Raw genomic sequence first — 22875 nt, forward strand, 5'->3', positions numbered from 1 at the left:
TTGAACAACTCCAGTTTAAAATTGATGAACAATGCTTTATTTGATAAACGATTAAAAAAAAAAACAGTTTCCAAAGCGTCCTTTAATAAAATGTGTAAAAATGCTTTGTAGCCAAAAGAAAAGAAAAGTTTCGCTCTGTGATTTTCGCCTTTTCTTTGCGAAAAATATTACAAAATTGCTATTTTTAAGAAATACCAACGTTTGGTAAAAAAAAAAAAAAATATTTCAAGTTATTTATTTCTCTTTTTTGTGTTTTGTCATTTCGTTAAGTGGTGGAGAGATTGCGGCAACAGTTCCAAAGATTTAAAAGTCTGTAAGATGACGGATCTTCATGTAGGAAGCAATCTTGGAATGACCAGCGATAAGGTTTCTGAGTGCGGTCAATCTCGGATAGCTGCTCAACAATTTTGGATTCTCGAGCAAGGGATTCTCAAGGGCGGCAAAGAACATCAAATCTGCAAGACTTATCTGAAGAAATAATAATAATAATGATGATAATAATAATGATGATGACGATGCTTATGCTGCTGATGATGATGGTGATAATGATGATGTTATAATCATGATGATAATAATGATGGTGATGATACTGATAATGATGATGATAAAACTGATGATGATGATGATGATGATGATGATGATGATGATGATGATGATGAAACTGATAATGATAAAACTGATGATGATAATAAAGACGACAACAGTGATGATGATGATGATGATGATGATGATGATGATGACGACGATGATGATGACGACGACGATGATGATGATGATGATGATGAAACTGGTGCAGAAAAAGGAAACATCCCCAGCAACTACAGGCCTATAACATGTTTACCTACAATGTGGAAAATACTAACAGCACAGCTGAGGGAATGAATTTATCACTCCCTTCATAATTGCGGACTATTCTTTGAGGAACAGAAAGGCTGCCAAAAAGGAAAAAAGAAGAACACGTGGCCGTAATCTATGTAGTAAATCTATGTAGTAAATCTATGTAGTAAAAACCAAATAAGTGAGGAGAGTCAAAGCACTAACCAAACCTCCACTAGATGAATACGAAGAGGATTGAGACCTTTGGTAGGCTTACTGCCACCCAAACTCCAGTGAAGACCAATGGTCGCTACCAACGAGAAATCAATGGTAAATGGCTGTTGTGATAAGGCAATCTGATTTGGAAAGGTTTATTGAAAGAGGTGGGGAGTACTGGAAATCTGGGGAGACTTGCTGTCACTCAGGCTCCAGGAAACACAACAGGTTGTTTTCAAAGAGTATTCTTTGATGATGGCCTGTGTGAAAACTCCTAGTGAGTAATAATAATAATAATAATAATAATAATAATAATAATAATAATAATAATAATAATAATGGTGGTAATAATAATAATAATAATAATAATAATAATAATGGTAATAATAATAATAATAATAATAATAATAATAATAATAATAATAATAATGATAATAATAATGGTAGTAATAATAATAATAATAATAATAATAATAGTGGTAATAATAATAATAATAATAATAATAATAATAATAATGGTAATAATAATAATAATAATTAGCGTTGTTAGGTAGAGATATGCAGTCTCACAATTGATTTATATTCTTATCTAGCTAGTCAAACAGAAAAAAATCTGACCAGGAACAGATATTACACTGTGATCATTACGGTTATTTATCCAATTACCACCACAGAAATCATCATCATCATCATCATCATCATCGCATGAATCCGAAGATTCTATTGTTGGCATTGGTTTACCTGATATTTTTTTAGTCGGCATTCTTTCTAGAAAAACATTGAAGGTTATGGGAGGGACCATGTGAAGGTTGCCAACATCCAAAGCGAAAGTGGTTTTTGTGGAATGAACTGGATTCGAACTTGGGACACTCAGGTCGTCAGTCCATGTCATTAACATTAACAACTAAACCACCGTCACCTCCCACTGCAGCAATGTCAGACATAACGTGTGTGGGATGGTGTCCAGCCTTCCCCCCTTTAAGTAGATTGATGGGTTTGAAAATTTTCAATGGTCGGATCTTTATATTTTTTACTTGGGAGTCGACACATATCAAGGCCCAAAGGTCACTTGAGGATAAGGGTTAATGAATGTAAGGTGGTGGCTTAGTAATCGTTAATGGTGTAACTTAGGTAGAATTTGATTATTTATGGGGACGGCTTAACAGGAACTTGTTTACATTGGACTTGAAGGCTACTATGTTGTATTCAACCGGGAAGCAAGCTAGCGGAACAGTGTTCCAAAGGCTGGCAGTTCTAAAGAAGATGCTTTGTTCATGGAATCTGCATTTAGATTTAAGCAATGATAGAGAGTTGGGAAATCATATATAGTGGTTGTTGTTAGTTGAGTGGTTTCTGTGAAAGTTTGGCAAGGGGAGACCATAAATTTTATAGTCATTTCACAATAGAAGTGATCGGCAATAAACCAGTCTCTATTCAAAGGGAAAAAGTAATGCCTGGGAAGATGGACCTCTAGGACCTAACATACCATTCCTGAAGGTCGTGCATATTATATAATTTTGACAGAATTTCCACTTTCAGTTTTTCCAAATTTGATTGCATAGATCTGATGCTTTTCGACACCAATAATCAATATCCAAGATCATAGAGATTCACTAGTTGGCCTATACTGTAACCAATGAAGTCTTGCATATTCATATGATCTGGATGATAAGTGGAATTGTAACTTTTTCTGAATTTGATGTATGCATCTGGTGCGATTTGGTAACAGTACACACTATTACGTTTCTGATTTTTTTAGATGAGGATTGGTTATTCGTATTATTTGGATTCTTCAGACTACTGTTTTCATCTTGAGTGTTATTTGCACAACGTTTCGGTAAACCTCTCGAGAACCTCCCCAAAAAAAGCCTTTGCTGAACATACAAAAATGTGCGGTCGTTTTGTTCTTTTATATAGATATACTAGCGAGGGGTACCCGGCGTTGCCCAGGTGTTTGTAGGTGTGTGTAGTTTTGGGTAAATCAAAACTCGGGGGAGGGGGTTAAAATAAAAAAAAAATGTTTTAGTAGGTAAGTATGAAGATCGAACCCGAACCCTTGAGGCAAAGTTGGAAGTGTGAAAAAAAAAAAAGTGCGACATTAACCATTGCACCACCGTGAGATGCTAACGGAAACACGTTTGAATTTATTTAATTACTTAGATTTGGCAGGTGCACGTTTTAATGACTTAATTAGTTCAACTTTTGACTGCGGGGTAGCATTTCATTTAGTGCAGGAATGCTTTTTTTTTATTATTTTTCCAAGATGTTGGGGGTAGGGGGAAACAGCTCCCCTTGTCCAAATTGAATAGCAATTGTTTGATATATGGAAAATATTTCCACATTAATCAAAGCTGATTGCTTTCGGACATTTCTGCCGATACACGGAAAATACCGCCAGAATTAGTGTCGCTTTTATTATAGGAAAAAGACTAATCCACATGCGGCGAGCGACAAATGTAGAATATTTATCTTCCCGAAGTCAAGCAAATTAAATAGACAGGCGAGCTCCGTTGTTAACTCTGAGATGTTACGATTTATATGTGATATAGAAAGTTTTAAAAAGTTGTGAAGCGACTGACCGCTTCTCTGAAAAAAGCCTTTTGTAGACATACAGAAAAAGCAAACACGCACACACACATACATACATGATGATTGCAACGTCTTGTCAGACGAGTGCCACTCCCTCAGACATTTAAAATCCATGATTCCAAATGTCTGAGGGAGTATCTATACAAATATGATGTTACAGAGTCTTAGCTTTGTACGACAGCTAAGTCTCTCTCTCGGTTCAAAATGTTGAGATCCAACAACAAGCAAGAGCAAGATAGCCAGCAACAAATTAAACTGCAGACCAGCTTAATGCGGGTACTGGTCTTCCGCTTTATGGTTTTTTAAATCAGAGATTTGCTTCTCCTAGAAAGGCTGCCTTCACCACGGCTTACGGGAGCCCTCTCCACCCCAATACACATATACACACACACAAATATACACGGTGCTAGTTGGCCGTTGACCCAGAAAAAGGGTTCATTCGCCCTTTGGAAGCTCTTGTTTTTAATCCTTCAGGGAGACTAGCCGCCCTCCTCACCAAACAAGTCTGGTGGGGGAACCAGTTTAGTCGCTGGTGACCTGACCATGAGGCAGGTAGTACTGGGTTACATGGTACCAGTAGCACATGACCTGACATAGGCTAGCATACATACATACATACATACATACATACATACATACACGCATACATTTTCGCTTTTATATTTATAGATGGAAACGCAAGCTCTTTTGTCCTGTCCTTACGTTGCCAGGTGAAGACTGACTTATATTCTTTTTTTTTTTTTATATATAAGATAGTATTTACCTCTTCTCCCATGAAGAATTTGGTTCCATTGTTGTATTTTTCCAGAGTTTTCTCCAAAAAAGTTAGGACTTTACTGCTTGTCTCTTTGAACATTTGACGCATTGGAGACTAAAAAAAAGAAACGTTTTACTGATTAAAAATATTAAGAAAAGTGTTTTTGGTTGATTTGTTTAACGGCATATCAACCTATTGAGGGATGTTTAATGCCGCAACAAAATATCAGTTAATTATAAATTACGACTTATTAGAACACTTAAAAACAAAATTTATTTTAAACGTAACCCATTCCCAGAACTAATATATGTTTTAGCATGTATATTGTGTTATTGTATAAAATCATCAACTTTATTGGCAGAAATATAGCAATTACATTTTTGTGGGATTATCAGCTTATTTTTGTCAACACGTATCCTAAATATACTTTTAAGAGAAAAAATTGTTGTAAACAACATATATATCAATTACCTGATAGAAACATTGATTACTGTAAACGGAATAGTGGCCATCGATAAAGGTAAGTGTGTGTATGTGTATGTGCATCGGCACTAACCTTATTTGGGTTTAGCTGGCTTCCTCTGAAGGAGGAAGTTTCATGGGAGTATGAAATTCACAAGCAGTCCTCAGTCGCATGTATACCCCTGTTAGGGGAGATGACGACATTAGGTTTTTGGAAGGTGTCGACGTCTTCCTACATACAGCACCTGGAATTCCCAAATTGGTCACCCATTTTAGTAATGAATAGGCTCAACATTGCTTAACTTTGGTGATCTGACGTGATTATGCCGTATATATAAAGTTAAGTACACATAAATTGCATGTTGTTTCCTCATTGTTCAAACTTCCGAACTTGAACTTCCGTTTCTTCAAACTCTTGGAATGCTCAGCGGCAGGGAGTTCTCTCTTCAGATTCCAACAGTAGTTAGTCATCATGATTGTGTCCCAGTAACTCTGACATTTGGTCTCCACGTCTTTCAGGTCCTGATGGGATCTCTTTCCCAGCTTGTCACTCATTGAACACAGGTTGTCAGGAAACCAGTCCATAAGTGAAAATAGGTAGTGCGTCTTTATGCCTATGTTACAGCTCAAGTTTCTGTAATCAGTCAGTTAAGAAGTTCTGCATAGTTTTTGGTCTTATATTTGCTAAGAAAGTTCTTTACCACCAGAACAAATGTCTTCAACACTTCCAGTTCAACTTTGTTCATTGAGTTTTTGAATTGCGGATCTCTAATGAGCTGCTGGATCTGAGGACCATCAAAGATGCCAACTTTCAACTTCTCCAGAGTCAATCCTGGAAAAGCCTGGCACAAGTAAGTGAAGCAGTCACCATCCTTTTGTCCAGAGCCTTAGTGAACTGCTTGATTAAGCCGAGCTTGATGTACAGCGATCGGAAAAGTATTTTGTCTTTTTCCACCAGATGATGTTCCTTTCTTTGCAAGACACTAGTTGAATCACCCCTTTTAAGGTTACCCCTACCCCTTCCCTCAGTCACTTCTACAGAATAGGCCACAAAAGTGCAGCAATTTCGGTACGGACCCCAGGTTATATGATGCATATATTAATACACTGTATACATATATAATTTCACGATAAAACATGAATTCAGCCAACACAGAAACACCCAACTTGAAATTTAAAACTTTCCCGTACTCAAATCTTGTCCAACTTTTAGTACGATGTAGTGTAGACCCAACCTGACATAAAACCATAAAAAAAAATGTTGCAATTTTTTGTCAGTTGGCGTATCCAGTTTTCCTTGTCGTTCATATGTCAACTGACCATGCTACCTCAACTGTCTTGCGTCTATTAACTCAGGAACTCTTATCACTTTTTAATATGACCAAACCAATTAAGCCCATCGTTCTGCACACATCTAGCTATTATACTGTCAAGATTTAATCTTCCTCTGAGCGGATCAGATATGAGTCTGTCTAAAACCCACATTAGATATTTATAATATCATTTTTAAATCCATGCAACGCATATCCTCAATCCTCATTTGTTAGCTTTTTTGCTTTTATATATATTCCTAATACACTCTTCCCTTGTTCAATAATAGCAACGCTCTGCTGCTTACTAATAACAGTAGTTAAAAGTAAAAAAACCCAAAAAACTAAAAAACAAATACCCACAAAGTTGGTATATTCTTAATCAACATTGCCCCGGATGAATAATATCTAAGATTTACATTCTTTGACCTTAAACTGGTGTAGATTTCATCCGGAGGGTGTGGTGAGCAATTTTCCAGCCAGATCTTGAACTAAATAAATGGAAGTAACTGATATTTTTTTTATCAAAGATTCCCTTACGCCGACTCATTACTCAAGGAATCTATAAAAACGAGTTGTGTGTGTGTGTGTGTGTGTCTATCCATAGGAAGGAATGGGCTGAGTGGCGAAGAAAGAGGGAGGTGGGTAGAATAAGGGCATGTGGGATACCGGGATTGGAGGAAAAGAGAAAATGATTTCAAAAAACGACGGAAAGATAGAAGTTTTAATGGAATTATGTTACACATCTGTCTCTTGGCAACGTCGAGTAATCCTGCGAGTACATATTAAAAGACTGAAGGTAAGTTACAAACCTCACAAACTTAGGACCTTACAATAAGTAGCTTTTGTCGATTTAAATAACCGTTAAAATGTTTATTTGTCGGAAATAGACAAACATTAAGTGTATTTGTGATACTTACCGACTCACCAATAGCTTGACTGCGCATGTCAGTTCCAAAAGTCGGCTGGAAAAATAAAATGGAAATTTTGATTAAAAACTAGGTAGCATTTTCATGCGTCTAAATATTATAGAGTTATAAAAAAAGATCTTATTTTTAAATATTATAGAGTTATAAAAAAGAGAGGAGGTTAATAAGACAGATATTAACGAGTTGTATGAAAAGGGAGGTAACCAAGAGAGTCTTTAATGAAACAACTACAAAAATATAGAGAAAGGTAGTTTGCTTGAAGCATTGTTGGTAAATAGATATGGAAGAGTTCAAGAAGGCTATAGCAATGCATGGAACCGGCTGTTGTATTAGTGTGACATATAAACAAAAAATGGACAAACGAAAAGAAAGTCTTATTTGTTTTGTTATTTTATTTAACTTTGTATGTCCATTTATTTTTACAAGATGATCACAATGCAAATCAGTAAATATGAACTTACTGTTTGATATAACCGGGATGGTGGAAGCTTTAATATTTCGCGATAACATCTCTTTTTCTAAAGGGACCGAAGAAACATCGTAAGGTTGAAATGGAAATCTATTTCCACCTTACGATATTTCAATGTTTTTCCTTTTTTAGGGGCATTCCTTATTTTAGATGTTATGTGATATTGCGGCCGCTAAGGAAGGAAGTAAGAAATCAAATAAAGTAGGAAATAGATTTATCGATAAACAATGGACAGAAATAGATAAACAGAGGTAAGGGTAGATTTAAATTAAGAGTATAACACGTGGCCGGGTGACCGAATGACCGATAGGTAGAGAACAATAGACTAAGGAGCAAACAGTGCGCCTGTAGGTATTTTAGGGAAAGGGTTACTGTGAGTCAGGAACGACATTTGACGGAGGGGTCAGTTAGGCGCTTAGTTAGTTAAAGGTTGAATTTCGAGGTGGGCAGTTGAATTTTGTATACGGCCGAGAGCAGTTGGTCGCTCGGTGGTCTCAGAAAGAGGTAATGAGATGAACTGACGGCAACTGAGTGACATGGCATCGACAGAACGTGGACTAGCGTTTAGAGGGTTGATGGACGCATGCACACCCATAGTTTATCCGTAAATGTAAAGTATATGAGTCTGCGTTTTCTTTTAGTTCCTGGATTTTGTTTTATTTTATTTTTGTACTTTTGGGCCAGTTCGCTCCTCATCGACGATCAAGACGACAAGAATAGATCTGGAATGATGAAAGATGTAGAGCAACGTCACAGCACACACAACGTTTACAGTCAGCGACTTGTCGGTGGGGCCACGTGGTGGTACAGTTACCATAAATGAGAAAGTCTGAAAGGAAAAAGTTAATAACACTGAAATATATGTAATTAGGGCTGAGACACTAGGAAACATATACAATGTCGTAATTTGTATATTTTGGCAGCAAGTCATTATTCAAGCACGCCTGATTGAACACAACAGAGTTATTTTTTCCCCGATTTTTCTGGATATCTTTGCCATTCGCCGAGCGGTCTTTTTTATTTTAGCTGGCATGTTGTATAAAATGGCGCCCAAAAGTTGCTGTTCAGCCATATTCTTCTCAAACGCTTTCTATAAGTTCATCCGATTATCATCAGGAGCGATTGTTGTTGTTATCGTTTTCTTTTTCTTTTCCTTTGAGGCTTGGTGTATATATATATATTGGGTATAAAGGTCGGTACAGATGGGTTGGGGTCGAATTATTTTATTTTATTTTTTAATTTCGATTTTCCTATTTTATAGCTTATTTACTTAGTTTCTTGTTAGTTATTAAATACTGTTAGTTTGTTTGTCCCATTGTTAAACGAGATCCGGTTAAAAAGGGGGTGTAGTTTGTCTTAATTGTAGTGCGTCGACGAGCTGACATGCAGGCGGGCATTGCAGAATCAGCAGCAACTGGTCGGCTAACGGGCATAAAAAGCAAAACCAATATTTTCATCAATTCCAGAAGCATTATGAGTAATATGTAGACAGGGCAGCCCAGAAAAAAAAAAATGGCGGCCGAGTTCTTAGTATACGCTCAACAAATCTGGTAAATAATGTTTATAACAATGATTTCATACGGATAGAAGAAATAACAGCATTCCAACTTGTCATGAAACAGTCCGGCAATTTTGGAATGATTCTATGGAATGCAAAGCGTCACTTAATGGTCAATTCTTGGAGGTGTGGAATCTGTCATATTCCATGCTTATTGAACCGTTATTCGCAGTCAATTGATGGTTGGAGATGTAAATCTTTAAAAGAGATTTCATCGATCAATACGAAAAAAATCATTGTTTTTGAGTGAAGCAAATTTTCCTTACGAACAATTATCTTTATAAATTTTTATACGGAGTAAGGATTTTATTGAGTTTCAGTTTTTATATAAAACTCGAACCCAGCGGCCATTTTCTTTCTAGTTTGCTATGTCTATTAACAGAACGTGTCACCTTTTTATACTGGAAACCTGTTTTACCCAACCCAAGTTTCTCTACGGTGCAATGTTCCGTTGCGATCACTATAGATATTGATAACAAAAAGAATATTAAACGAACCCCGATTTTTCCATCTTTGTCGTAGAACATCCTCATAAAGTCATTGAAAAGGTCGTTCAAGCTGTCACATATGGAGTCGATCCGGGCCATTTCCATATTAGTTTTGCCGTAAAGTCCTGCAAAGTTGGAGAGAAAATAGAAAGAAAAGAATTGGATAAATATTAAAATATCACAAGGCTTTTACCGATTTTGGCATTAAATAATCCCCAAAAATAAATAAATAAATAAAAATAAACCTTGGCCTCCCTAGCGGATGATGGCGGTCGCAACTTTGGTCACTGAGACTCAATGCGAAACTTCTATTAGGTGTGTATCCCTAGGTGTATCAGAATTTTTGACACCTCTAACACAAAACTGCGAATAAAATATAAAAAACTCGTAATTTCTCTTTTAAAAGTGGGTTGTTTATTTTCTTTATGGATTATACTTCCAAAATAAACTATTAAAGTTGTATAAAAAGTAATAGAAATATTATTTTTTTTATCTAAAAAAAACAGTAATGAAATTAATTGAATTTTACGAGTTCAGTATTTTTCAATTTTTAAACTTTAAAAATCTATCAAAATTTTTCTTTTGATTCCATTTTTACGATATTTTCAGGGTCAATGTGAAATTTTATGCTCTTTCCAATAAACTGAATATAATATTTTAGACAAAAGTTTTTTTTTAATTCCCGCCCCCCTCCATTTTGAAATGTCTATTAAAAATAAATAATTAATTTACTCACCAAAGTTTTAAATATCACAAATAAAAGATCAATAAATAATATATTCAAATTTAAAACAAAAAGTAGTGTTTTTTAGAAATTTACCTGTAAAGTCCGAAGTTTAAAACCTTTTTTTTTTAAACCACGTTGTTTGTTTGTTTGTTTTGTTTTGTCTTTTTTTAAATGAAACCTTGGTCCTTGCTCCTTTAATTGAAAAAAAATAGGGTTTGAATTGCATTTTTCGAGTAGTTATAAGCTTGGAAAGACAGGGTGTCGAATGAATTCACACCCCCATTTTGAAATGTCTATTAAGAAGTAAATAATTTATTTACTCACCAAAGTGTTATATATCACAAATTGAAGATAAAAGATCAATAAATAATATACTCAAATTTAAAACAAAAAAATGTAGTGTTATTAGAAATTTACCTGTAAAGTCCGAAGTTTAAAACCTTTTTTTTACCACGTTGTTTTTTTTTGTTTCTTTTTAATGAAACCTTGGTCCTTGCTCCTTGAATTGAAAAAAAATTAGGGGTTGAATTACATTTTTCGACTAGTTATAAGCTTGGAAAAACAAGGGGTGGAATTATTTAATATTTTCACAAAGTTTCTGACACACCTAGTGTATCCCTTCCGGAGTTTTTGAATTTGTTTATATTCATACAAATCTATATATCTATAAAAGTGAATGTGTCTCTGTGTGTCTGTGTGTTTACATTTCCCTACGCAATAACTCTATCAATTTTAAGTCTATAGACTCGAAATTTGATATACAGGTACTGAGATTTGGGAAAATTTTTGTGATCGTTTTTTGGCCAGAAATTTGGCTTTTAAGGGGTCAAAGTTCAACGACTTGACCTTTGAGAACTCTACCACACTCCTCCGACAATTTTGGATCTAAACACTTGAACTTTTAGATATAGGTTCCTTGGACATGAACCTAACTTAATAACTTGATTTGATCCCAAAACAATAAATGTTAAGGGGTCATAATAGGGGTCAAAGTTAAAAAATTGACCGCTTTTGTTCTTGCTCAACATACACCTCCAAACACCCGGGCAACGCCGGACTGAAATTCTAGTAATGTATAAACTGAAAAACACGTTTAACGATCGGTTGCAACAAATACATAACAATGGAATAAATTCAAAAACTCCGGGAAAGCTACAAACCTAATAGAAGTTTTGCATCGAGTCACTTTATATAGAAGCGACATAAGAGCATATAAAGCGCTGCAGACAAAATAAAATGGTGTAAGATAATCTAGATGCCTGGGAAAGTCGGCCAGAAGCCTAGATTCGGGTACTCTCGGGGATGGCGTCAAAGAAATCAAAATGGAGGACATAGAGTCACAGGAGATTAGGTCAGCGAGATTGACCGACATTTTCAAGACAATGCATGGTGGAATGTTGACGTCATCTGTTCGAATAAATTTTTGTTCTCTGAAGCGCTCTGTTTGTTCTTATGACGCTTATGCATAATGTCTACGTTTGGCATGCTTACAGAAGTGTGGATAGAACTACTGGCCGGAGGACTATCAGTTTGGTGGTCATCATCAGTACAGGATTGTTGAATATATCGCAGTTTAATCGACCCAAGGTGAAGTAGGCTGCCTTGATCTTGTTCTCCACATCTTTCAAATGTGGAAGTAGATGTTAAGATGCTCTCTAGGTATGAGAACTGATTTTCAAAACTCTTTTAGGTTAATTATTTTCTAATTAAGTTTTAAAGGATAAAACCTAAAAATATTTTTATTTTGGGAAAATATTATATTTTTCTTGTTTTTTTTTTACTTTAAACAATTTATCTCAAGTTTAAATTTTAAAACATTTTGCAAATTACAATTTTTAAATGTCGTTTTTTAATTCATACATTTTTTCTTTTAATAATTTTTTATTTCGATTTTGTTTAAAGAAAAAAATATTTTCGATTACTGATTAATTTTTAAAATATAAACAAAACGATGATGAAGCGCTAATTTGACGTCGAATCGTCCCCGTTAAACCGTATTAAACCTGTTCAAAAGTATTTAAACTAAACTTCCCTTTCTTACCGGTCACCAGAACTTACCAAACTCTCTGGCTAGATATCTGGCAATGGTCATACTCTGCGGAATCTGGATTTTGTTTTCAAGTTCCAGGACTGGCAAACAAGAACACGGCATATCTAAAGGAGAACACGAACACAACAAAAGAGAAGCAGTTAATTAGCAACATCACTTTAATAAACTTACTGGTGCTTCTGAATTAACCATCCGAAATTTTCACGAAATTGGCTTGGGCTAACCTAGTAGTTGCGGAAAGTAACCGGAAAATGTCTGTCGAGCTTTCATCAATTTTTAAGGAACACGCTGTGTGTTTTTAGTAAATACAAATCTATGAAAGCTACTTTTTTTTTTAAATTGGAAGAAATTAAAAAAAATAATTTTAATCGCGCAGATTAGGGATAGGGTTGGGTTAGGTACATATTTGTAATTTTATTTACTGCATTTCCATGTTTTTCCTGTCTATCATTATATTTCTCTCGTAGCGGTTTAATTTATTGTGATCGACCACTTCCGGTTGTTCCCGCCAGCGTCCGAGCACACCTGAGAACCTCCGTGAAACCCGCGGGTCGGTAAATGCAGAACTACCATACACCAATAATTTATCACTTTCAAAATCAACTACGTGTGAGGTAATCAATAACTGGCCAATTGCTCTGATACTGCTAATATTTGTACCACAGTTAATTGATAGATGAGGACAGGAAATGACCAACCTTAATCCTAACCCTAACCCTAACCTTAACCCTAACATGCCACTAAAATGTAGCCATGTCTCTCACGAAAAACTCAAACTACTAAGTTGTTTCATATTTACATATATTGTAACCACAAGTTGTTGGTTCCGAGGTAGCACACCGTTTTTTTCTTCACAACTGCATCTTCATTTATCCAACCCAGTGCTCCCATGACTGTCATCGTCTGTTTCTATTCCACTACTCCCAGTTACAGACTGACTTAATTAACTTCCTACGTGTAAATCTAAAATTCATTATATCATCACTACATGTAGCCTAAAGACCCTTGCTGGGTTTTTGTCGCGTATTTTTGTTTATGTTCCAACATTTCTAGTGAAACATAACTATCAAAATAACATTTCATCCATCAAGTTACATTCCTGAAAACTAATGTAAGCATTTTTATTCTTCTCAAACATAACTTTTCATATCAGTTTTTGGTTCCGAGGTAACACACTCCACAACTACATATGTTCTTTTATCCAGTCCATGACTGCCATCGTCTGTCTCTACCGCACTACTCTCAGTTGCAGGCTGTTAATCTAACTCTCCACTTTCTACGTGTAATCTAAAACACACTTCCTTGTATAACGTCACTCTCTACGTAGCATCAAAACACATCACCTGATATTTTTCCAAAATATATTTTGTTTATCAATTTTCTTTGCCCTAAATTCCTAAAACTGCCTCATACAATTTTAGTGAAAAACATAACTATGACATTCCATCCATCAAGTTACATTCCGGAATGGAAGCTAATGTAAATATTTCAACTGTAAATATTTATTTCATTTTGATAACTTTCTGACATTTTCTTTTACAATCGATAATCATTTTCTTTTATAATCGATAATCATCATAATAATCGATAATTCACTTTCCGGGGTTTTCCTCGTAGACAAACAACATAAGAATATAATCGAAAAAGTGCTATTAAAAACAGAGCGAAGAATATGGACCCTCGCTCAGCCAGGGCTAACAGCTTAGTGACAAAAAGTGACGACTGTCGAGTCGAGGGTCAAATCAATGTTAGCTGACATCGGCTTTGCAAAAGATTAAAAATCAGAGCTATCAGCAAACGCAAATAAAATATCCCTGTCTCTTCGTTTTTAATATATATCCACGTTCTCTCTTTCTATCTCGTCTCTCTGCCTATTTCTCAATCATTTTTCGTCACCACGATTTGTCTTGCAGTTGGAATCTTAATCTCGCAGTCGTCGGTTGTGAGAGAGCGAGGATTCGAAGTGCTGAACTGCAAAATATATTACTTATAGTTTTTTTATGCATAATTTTACTCGACGGGATGACATTATTTGTTTTGGGAACAATTCACTTTAAAATGGGCGGAGTCAGAATTTTTACTTTAGAAATATCAGATTAATCACCAATCAACATCTTTGCTGATCGATCGATCTTTAAATGTGTAAGAAAGGTAATGATGTCCGCATAAACACGGTATGCCTTAACACACACACACACACACACACACACACACACACACACATATATATATATATATATATATATATATATATATATATATATGTATATATAAATATACACATACAAGCGGGCCGCCCAACATTGCCCGATCGTGAAATACGCTTAATATGATATCTTGATTAATGCAGACTTCGTATTTATTATTATATTATATTGGACTCAATATACGGCATAATCACGTTGACACACCGGTTCTCGTCAGATCACCGAAGTTAAGCAACGTTGAGTCTGGCTAATACCAGATGGGTCGCCATTTGGGAATTCTAGGCGCTGTACGTGCTCTCCGCTTATCTCGGCATTGTTTCCAGTCGTCTTGTACCTCAACTTGCCACTGGTATGCAACAATGTTGACTCAGGAGAGGCGTGGTTGGAGATTACGCAACTTTTGCCAAACAAATTTCACGCGCAGGCACCCTTACAGTGGATATCCATAGTCTGTCAATACTGAAGGAAGCCTTTTATTGGATTCAATATATAATGATTTAAAAAGTTAAAAAAAATGACTCGTACACCACCACCGAAAATCGAAACCAAAACGTTTAGCTTGCAATTTACTTTTTCCTTTGACGTTGATTCCTAACCTATGAAGAAATGTTCACTGCAAGGTTAAAAATTAAAACATGAACTAATAGCTACTACGTTACGCATGCATATTCGTAATTCGTTTGCCCGGTGAAGATCGTTTGACCTTCACCAGGTAAATTTCATTTCTTTAATTTTCACACTTTTGTACCGATTTTTCCCGGATCAAAACTCAAGTATAAAGTTTCACATAGGTTCGAATACCCCATACATAAAGCTTCATGTCTGTAGACCAAAAACAGAGGAATTTGGTAGGCAAAATTTTAAAATAAAAAATATATACGTATACATAAATATATATAGAAAGAGGTTTGTGTTTACTATAACTTTTTTTACGCATATATTACGCAAGTATAAATCATGTAGAATATCTGGATGAATATAATTACTCGTAATAGTTAACTAAAGATGATCATCCCGTAAGAAAACCGAAAAAATTAATAAGGGAATTAATTAAAATGAATGCTTAAAAGAATATTTAAATTAGCTAGATCTTTTGCTAGTGAATGCAATTCCACGACCCATATATAAGAAAGTTGTATTTTCTTTTTAAATAAATAGAACCTTTTTTTTTAAATATGAATATCAATACACAAAACCCCAAATTTATATAAACATACGTTTATGTAGATACATAGATAGATACTACTATTATTACTAATAATACTAACAATACTAACAATAATAAGAACACACATAAAACATGTGTTGCCTAACGTCAATGTTCACAATTACGACACAAAAAAACGACCGCACCTTTTATATATCCTGCTCTCGTGCCCCTTGCCCCTGCCCCCCCCTGTGGTTTATGTCCCGCTGTATATCGCTTCTGGAACAAAATCTTTCTGAAGGCATAGCAACAGGCGCAAGTCTCATTTCTTTCTGGGCTTTATTCACGTTGATTTCCCACGGACGAAATCGCGTTAACCTTTCTCATTCTTAGAAGGAGGGTGGGGGTCTATTTTGGTTTTAGCCGCCATTTATTTCTATCTCGTCGCCTCCACGAGAAGTCTGCCGATCCATATTCTCGGGTAACCAGCTCTCTCTGACCCTCGAATCAGACCCACTTTCAACTCGTATGAATCTTCCCCTCAAAATTACGTTCCACGAATCGTTCTGTGACGTGGCGATCCACATCACACCATGTCAACGATTGCTCTGACCCGTCCCTCTAATTTTCTTATGACACTTTTTTTTATAAACAAATAACCTACCTGTGCTAATAAATTCTAACTTAAAAACCACTGAGTTCCAATTCCTAATGTTAACTATCAGGGGGCTCATATTGGGGACATATATAACGGGGATTCATAATACACGAATAACGATGGGGATGACAATTCTGAGGGGAACACATTTATAACAGTCTTGGTAACACATATAGAGGGGAGGAGATACATTATTTTTGCTGGGGGAGGCACATTACTTTTAAGGGGGTTATACAAGAGTTCGTTTATAGATGAATACACAAAACACATTTACCTTTTCAGTTGTAAAGACGACACAAAGACAACACAGTTACAAAATATAGATGTTTTCTTTATTCCATCTGTCGGCCGATTGATGAAGTCAGAAATTCAAGCCTTTTCGACTACATGGTCTACTCTTCTACCCTTCGCCTCTAAGGGGCTCCCAGTCTCCAACTGACTCTATCACTGTATGGGATCTGCTCCGATTATCTGATTTCCTCTAACTTCGAACCCTCAATTCATATATTGAGAAATCTCCTTTGTTTATGACGTCAGAAATGTGGTTCCCAACGTGACTAACATTCACGTGGATTTACATATGTCTGTCCAAACACACGTTTGGCAAACAAAGAATTCTCAATTCTAATTGTTTAGTATCTAACCTATTTTTAAACAATATTTTAAAACCCGCGTTGTCCATTCTTTTAACTGACATATTTAATATCCAGTTATTCTAAAAGAATGGACAATCGCTTTTTTTTTCGACATAAATAATATTTAGTTATTTCTAAAAGAATTAACAATGGACTGCATTCCTATGATTTCAATTATCCACTTGCATATAGGGTTCGATTTTAGTCTTTTCCTAATATTGTTTTCACTTTTCTAGTCTGCCTTCTTACTTACATGAGAAGGAGGCATCGCTTTCATGTAACACTAATTCTATATATTGCACTAACCACAACTGCCAGTCTGTTAACGTTGGGCCTATTATACAACATATAAACACTAAGCAGCTACATAGAAATTGCAACTGTAGTAAAATAAATTAAAAAAAAACATGAAAGGAACGTGGTATGAAACTAAGGGAATTAAAACTGGCAGAAATTTTATAAACTATGTACACCGCTAAAATAATGATACAACACAAAATAAGTATGGGGGATCAAGGAGGATTGAAATATCATACAAGACCCCCACTGGATGAACGTGAAGAGGACTGTGAGATTGGGGAAGTTTATTGTCACGTAAATTTCAGAGAAGACCGATGATCGTTGCCAGAAAGAATTAACGTCAACGCAGTTTATGAGGGGCGTACAATAAGTAATGCCCCTGACCCACTTCCAGTTGTCTGATCTAGCTGAAAATTTGCATGTGCAATGATTTATATCTCTACAGGTTATGTGACAAATTACAGCTCTGACCTAATTGTGGTTTCTGTTTTACAGGTGTTTGAACTGAGTCAGGTGTGAAGTGGAGCCTGTTGAATGTCGAGCAGTGATTCGGTTTTTGTATTTGAAAGGACGCACACCACAGGAGACTTTTGATGAAAAGAAAGAAACTTATGGTGGTAATGCCCCATCATATGACCTTGTAAAATGCTGGCATCGTGAATTCAAACATGACCGGAAGTCTGTGGAAACAGCTCCCAAACCTGGTCGCCCCTCTTCTGCCATTGATGAGGCATCTGTCCGTCAAGTTGAGGCTGCCATTTTGGAAGATCGGCGCATTACTATTCGCCAAATATCCCAAGATGTCAAGATTAGTACAGTGTCTATGGAAACTATCATTCATGACCATTTGCATATGCATAAGGTGTCTGCCAGATGGATTCCCAGGTTGCTCACACCATTCCAGAAGCGAGAACGCGTCAAGTGCTCGAGGATGAATTTGGAGATGTGCTAAGAAGATGAGTCAAAGTTTTTCAAAAGACTGACTACGCAGGATGAAACCTGGGTCCATCACTATGATCCAGAGACCAAAGCCCAGTCAATGCAGTGGAAGCACTTGGACCCACCATCTCCAACGAAGGCAAGGGTGCAGCCCTCCGCTAGCAAGGTCATGATCACAGTCTTCTGAGACCAGGACGGAGTAGTGATGACAGATTTTCTTGCAAAGGGTACCACAATTACAGGAGCCTATTATGCTTCACTTTTGAGGAAATTAAGGGAAGCTATCAAAATCAAGAGGCGAGGCAAGATTAGCAAAGGTACCCCCCTCCTGCAGGACAACGCTCCGGTCCATAACTCGCATGTCGCCAGATCAGAAGCACGGGCGTGTGGTTATGAAATCTTTCCCATCCTCCCTACTCTCCTGCCCTTGCACCCTCTGACTTCCATCTCTTCCTAGCTATGAAGTCATTTTTGAAAGGAAAGCTTTTCCCAGATGATGGAACCTTGATTTCTGAAGTCACGTCGTGGTTACAGGACCAACCTGGGGTGTTATACAAAAATGGTATCCAGAGCTGCATCAAACGATGGGAGAGAATATGGATGGTTCCTATGTAGAGAAAGACTAATAACTGTGCCAATTTTCGTTGCTCTACTGCTATGGGAAGTGAGTCAGGAGCATTACTTGTTGCACGCCCCTCGTATACCATTTCTAATAGTCTCAGTTCTCTTGGTTTTATGTGGTGTTTCTTCCATGTTTTTATTTTACTTCTGTTGCGATAATGCAAACTGATTTGCAGTACTTCGGAGGAGCAGACAGATGTTCCTAGCGTGCCGCAGCTCATAAAGTGGCTACAATTGCTGAATCCGCACGCACTGAAGAACTCAAGAGGAAACATGACATTAAAAAATACACAGCAGTCAGCATCTCTTGTACAGAATCATTCCACAAATGTCCAACAAGTACTTAGGAGGAGCAGACAGATGTTCTTAGCGTGCCGCAACATAAAGGGGCTACAATTTCTAAATCCGCATGTACTGAAGAACTCAAGAGGAAACGTTACATTTAAAAAGAGAGAGCAGTCAACAACTCCGCTACAGAATCATCCCACAAGTGTCCAACACGCAGGAAATACTTTAGAGCTCGAATCGGTATAACACACAATTGCATGATCACGGTCATCTTCGCAATTGATGGACGAACATCATCATAAAATTGGTATTTGGAAATATGACATAGAAAAGAAAGGCGTGAAAATACACAAAGTACTTACATGCTTTGAAAGTGCTCCAGTCCTTAAAGTTGACCCTCTTGTCATTATAGGAGATCCCGGCGACTGCGAATATCATTCGGATAACTTCGGCACGGCCGCGGCCGTTGAAGTAGTACAATGTATATGAAGGCATGAAGCGTCGGGTATAACCGTCAAGATGTCGAACAGGATTAGGCTTGTGACTGGTGAGCAGAACAATTGCAATAGAGACGCAAAGACAGCGAGGTTGCTTATATACGGCACAGGAGTTGCATACGGACGTATGCGCGCGCACACACACACACACACACGCGCGCGCGCACGCGCACATACAAGCGCACACACATGAGCACACACATGCGCGCAGACACCATACACACATACATATGCACACACGCACAAACACACGTGCACACGCACAAGCGTACATACACACATATACGTACACGCGCGTGCGCACGCACACACACACACACACACACACACACACACACATACACACCTATGCGGTTGCAGGTGTGTGTCTGTGAAATGTGGTAAATTACCAATTGTTTTCTTTCATCAAAGACACATGTACAGCCCAACTACGTGTTGATTCCTTTTGTTGTTGTTGTTTTTTTTATTTTTTTGCCGCGAAACAACCTACGTAAACATTTACGTGCGAACGTACACCGCTGTGACAAAAATATGAGCCTGAATCATTGCAATAGATTTTGTAGGTTAGAAAATTACGCAAAGAACAAGCTAAACAGCGTTGCTATCTTTTTTACCGAACGTTTTTCTTGAACAAATTTTTAAAATACAAGGTCATCATCCTCATATCGTATTATCGTTATGTTCGAATCGTTTACATAACGTTACGTTCGAATTGTTTACATATCGTTATGTTCGATTCTTATATATACCGTTACGTTCGACTCGTTTACATATCGTTACGTTCGAATTGTTTACATATCGTTACGTTCGACTCGTTTACATATCGTTACGTTCGACTCGTTTACATATCGTTACGTTCGAATCGTTTACATATCGTTACGTTCGAATCGTTTACATATCGTAACGTTCGAATCGTTTACATATCGTTACGTTCGAATTGTTTACATATCGTTACGTTCGAATCGTTTACATATCGTTACGTTCGAATTGTTTACATATCGTAACGTTCGAATCGTTTACATATCGTTACGTTCGAATTGTTTACATATCGTTACGTTCGAATCATTTACATATCGTTACGTTCGAATTGTTTACATATCGTTATGTTCGAATCGTGTACATATCGTTACGTTCGACTCGCTTACATAACGTTATATTCGAATCGTTTACATATCGTTATGTTCGAATCGTTTACATATCGTTACGTTCGACTCGTTTACATATCGTTACGTTCGACTCTTATATATACCGTTACGTTCGACTTGTTTACATATCGTTACGTTCGAATCGTTTACATATCGTTACGTTCGAATTGTTTACATATCGTTACGTTCGAATCGTTTACATATCGTTACATTCGAATCGTTTACATATCGTTACGTTCGAATTGTTTACATATCGTTATGTCGAATTGTTTACATATCGTTATGTTCGAATCGTTTACATATCGTTATGTTCGAATTGTTTACATATCGTTACGTTCGACTCTTATATATACCGTTACGTTCGACTCGTTTACATATCGTTACGTTCGAATCGTTTACATATCGTTACGTTCGAATTGTTTACATATCGTTATGTTCGAATCGTTTACATATCGTTATGTTCGAATTGTTTACATATCGTTATATTCGAATCGTTTACATATTGTTAGATTCGACTCGTTTACATATCGTTACGTTCGAATCGTTTACATATCGTCACGTTCGAGTCGTTTACATATCGTTACGTTCGAGTCGTTTACATATCGTTACGTTCGAATCGTTTACATATCGTTAAGTTCGACTCGTTTACATATCGTTACGTTCGAATCGTTTACATATCGTAACGTTCGAATCGTTTACATATCGTAACGTTCGAATCGTTTACATATCGTTACGTTCCAATCGTTTACATATCGTTACGTTCGAATCGTTTACATATCGTTACGTTCGACTCGTTTATGTATCGTTACGTTCGAATCGTTTATATATCGTTACGTTCGAATCGTGTTCGTTACAGTTCAACCCTTTCTCGGATCCCCACGTTTATTGGCACCGTCGAAAAGGAAAAAAAAACGGAAATAAATCCGACTCGGATTTTCTTTCTTTTTTAACACAAGGCGTTTATTACCGTTTTTCTTTCTCCCCTATCTCGACACTAGCTTAAAAGTCTCTCGCAATGGAGCCACATGTCCATCTGACCTGGTGGTGTTTTTCTTTCTGCTCCACTGCACGCCTCCCATAGACAGCCATTTCTCGACTATACACGTCCATCTTTTTCAACCACACTTTTTCTTTTCCCGACTACATGGTATACTTTCTTCTTTTTTTCTTACGTAAGCTCGTGCAGACTTCCTAATTTACATATGCGCTTTTTTCGGCTACTGTTGCTAATATCCTCGTAAACCATATTCTCTCACGCGCTCATACGTTCTGTAACAGTGTTTCATGGGGGTACATATTTAAAGATGACGGGAGTTCAAATCGGGGCACATATATAAAGGAGGGTGATGACAATACTGATGGCAAGACATTTATGTATATTACATCATGACGACGAGTGTGACAATTCTTGGAGGTTTCATTATTAATACTGACTGGGAGATATGATGCAAGTTCTTAACACAGAGGCGGGAGGAAACAATCATGGAAGGGTTACAAAGTTCACTACAGGATGATGATAAAACACATTTACTTTTTCCGATGCAAGGAACGACGACACGAGAAAAACAGTTACAAACAGTTGGTTTCTTTATTCTTCAATCGACCGATTGATGATGTCAGGAATTCAAACTTTGATTTACATAGTCTATTTTCCTCCCTTCGCTTCTAAAAGGCTCTCATCTCCAACTGACTATCACCGTGTGTGATCTGCCCTGAATATCTGATCCTCATCCACTCTTGACTGACTCTAACTTCGAACCCTTGATTCCTATATTGAGAAATCTCCTTTGTTTATGACGTCAGAAGTGTGTTTACAAACGTGACTATATCATGTTTTCTCCGACACACTTTCGGCAAACAAAGAATTCTCAATTCTAATTCTAACCTATTTTTAAACAATATATTTTAACTCGCATTGTGCATTCATTTAACTGACATATTTAATATCCAGGTTTCTAAAAGAATGGACAATCAACTCTTTTTCAGGCATTAATAATACTTAGCTATTTCTAATAGAATTAATAATGGACTGAATTTCTAAGATTCCAATTATCCATTATCTTTTAA

At 36.6% G+C, this 22875-nt stretch overlaps 1 protein-coding gene across 1 annotated transcript; it reads right to left on the reverse strand.

The window, feature by feature from the left end:
* Nucleotides 1-303: 303 nt before the first annotated feature.
* LOC145265305 (S-crystallin 4-like) lies at nt 304-22054 on the reverse strand. The gene is made up of 8 exons (XM_080121080.1): nt 21981-22054; nt 19529-19710; nt 12380-12475; nt 9604-9719; nt 8222-8377; nt 7071-7115; nt 4385-4492; nt 304-468 (listed from the first exon to the last, which is right to left on the reverse strand). The coding sequence occupies exons 1-8, from the start codon at nt 22052-22054 to the stop codon at nt 304-306; spliced, it is 942 nt and encodes a 313-aa protein (XP_079977206.1).
* Nucleotides 22055-22875: the final 821 nt, after the last annotated feature.

Source organism: Euprymna scolopes, chromosome 40, assembly GCF_053919585.1.
Source record: "Euprymna scolopes isolate OS-2025 chromosome 40, ASM5391958v1, whole genome shotgun sequence".
NCBI classification, from domain to species: Eukaryota; Metazoa; Mollusca; class Cephalopoda; order Sepiida; family Sepiolidae; genus Euprymna; species Euprymna scolopes.

Excerpts from the sequence above, each read along its gene's own strand:
- LOC145265305 (XM_080121080.1), bottom strand. The coding sequence starts at position 22,054 with ATGGTTTACGAGGATATTAGCAACAGTAGCCGAAAAAAGCGCATATGT. Across the intron at positions 8,378-9,603 it reads ACAAAGATGGAAAAATCGGG|ACTTTCTCATTTATGGTAAC; the intron begins GTTCGTTTAATA and ends TTTTCCTTTCAG. Across the intron at positions 4,493-7,070 it reads GTCAAGCTATTGGTGAGTCG|TCTCCAATGCGTCAAATGTT; the intron begins GTAAGTATCACA and ends TCTTTTTTTTAG.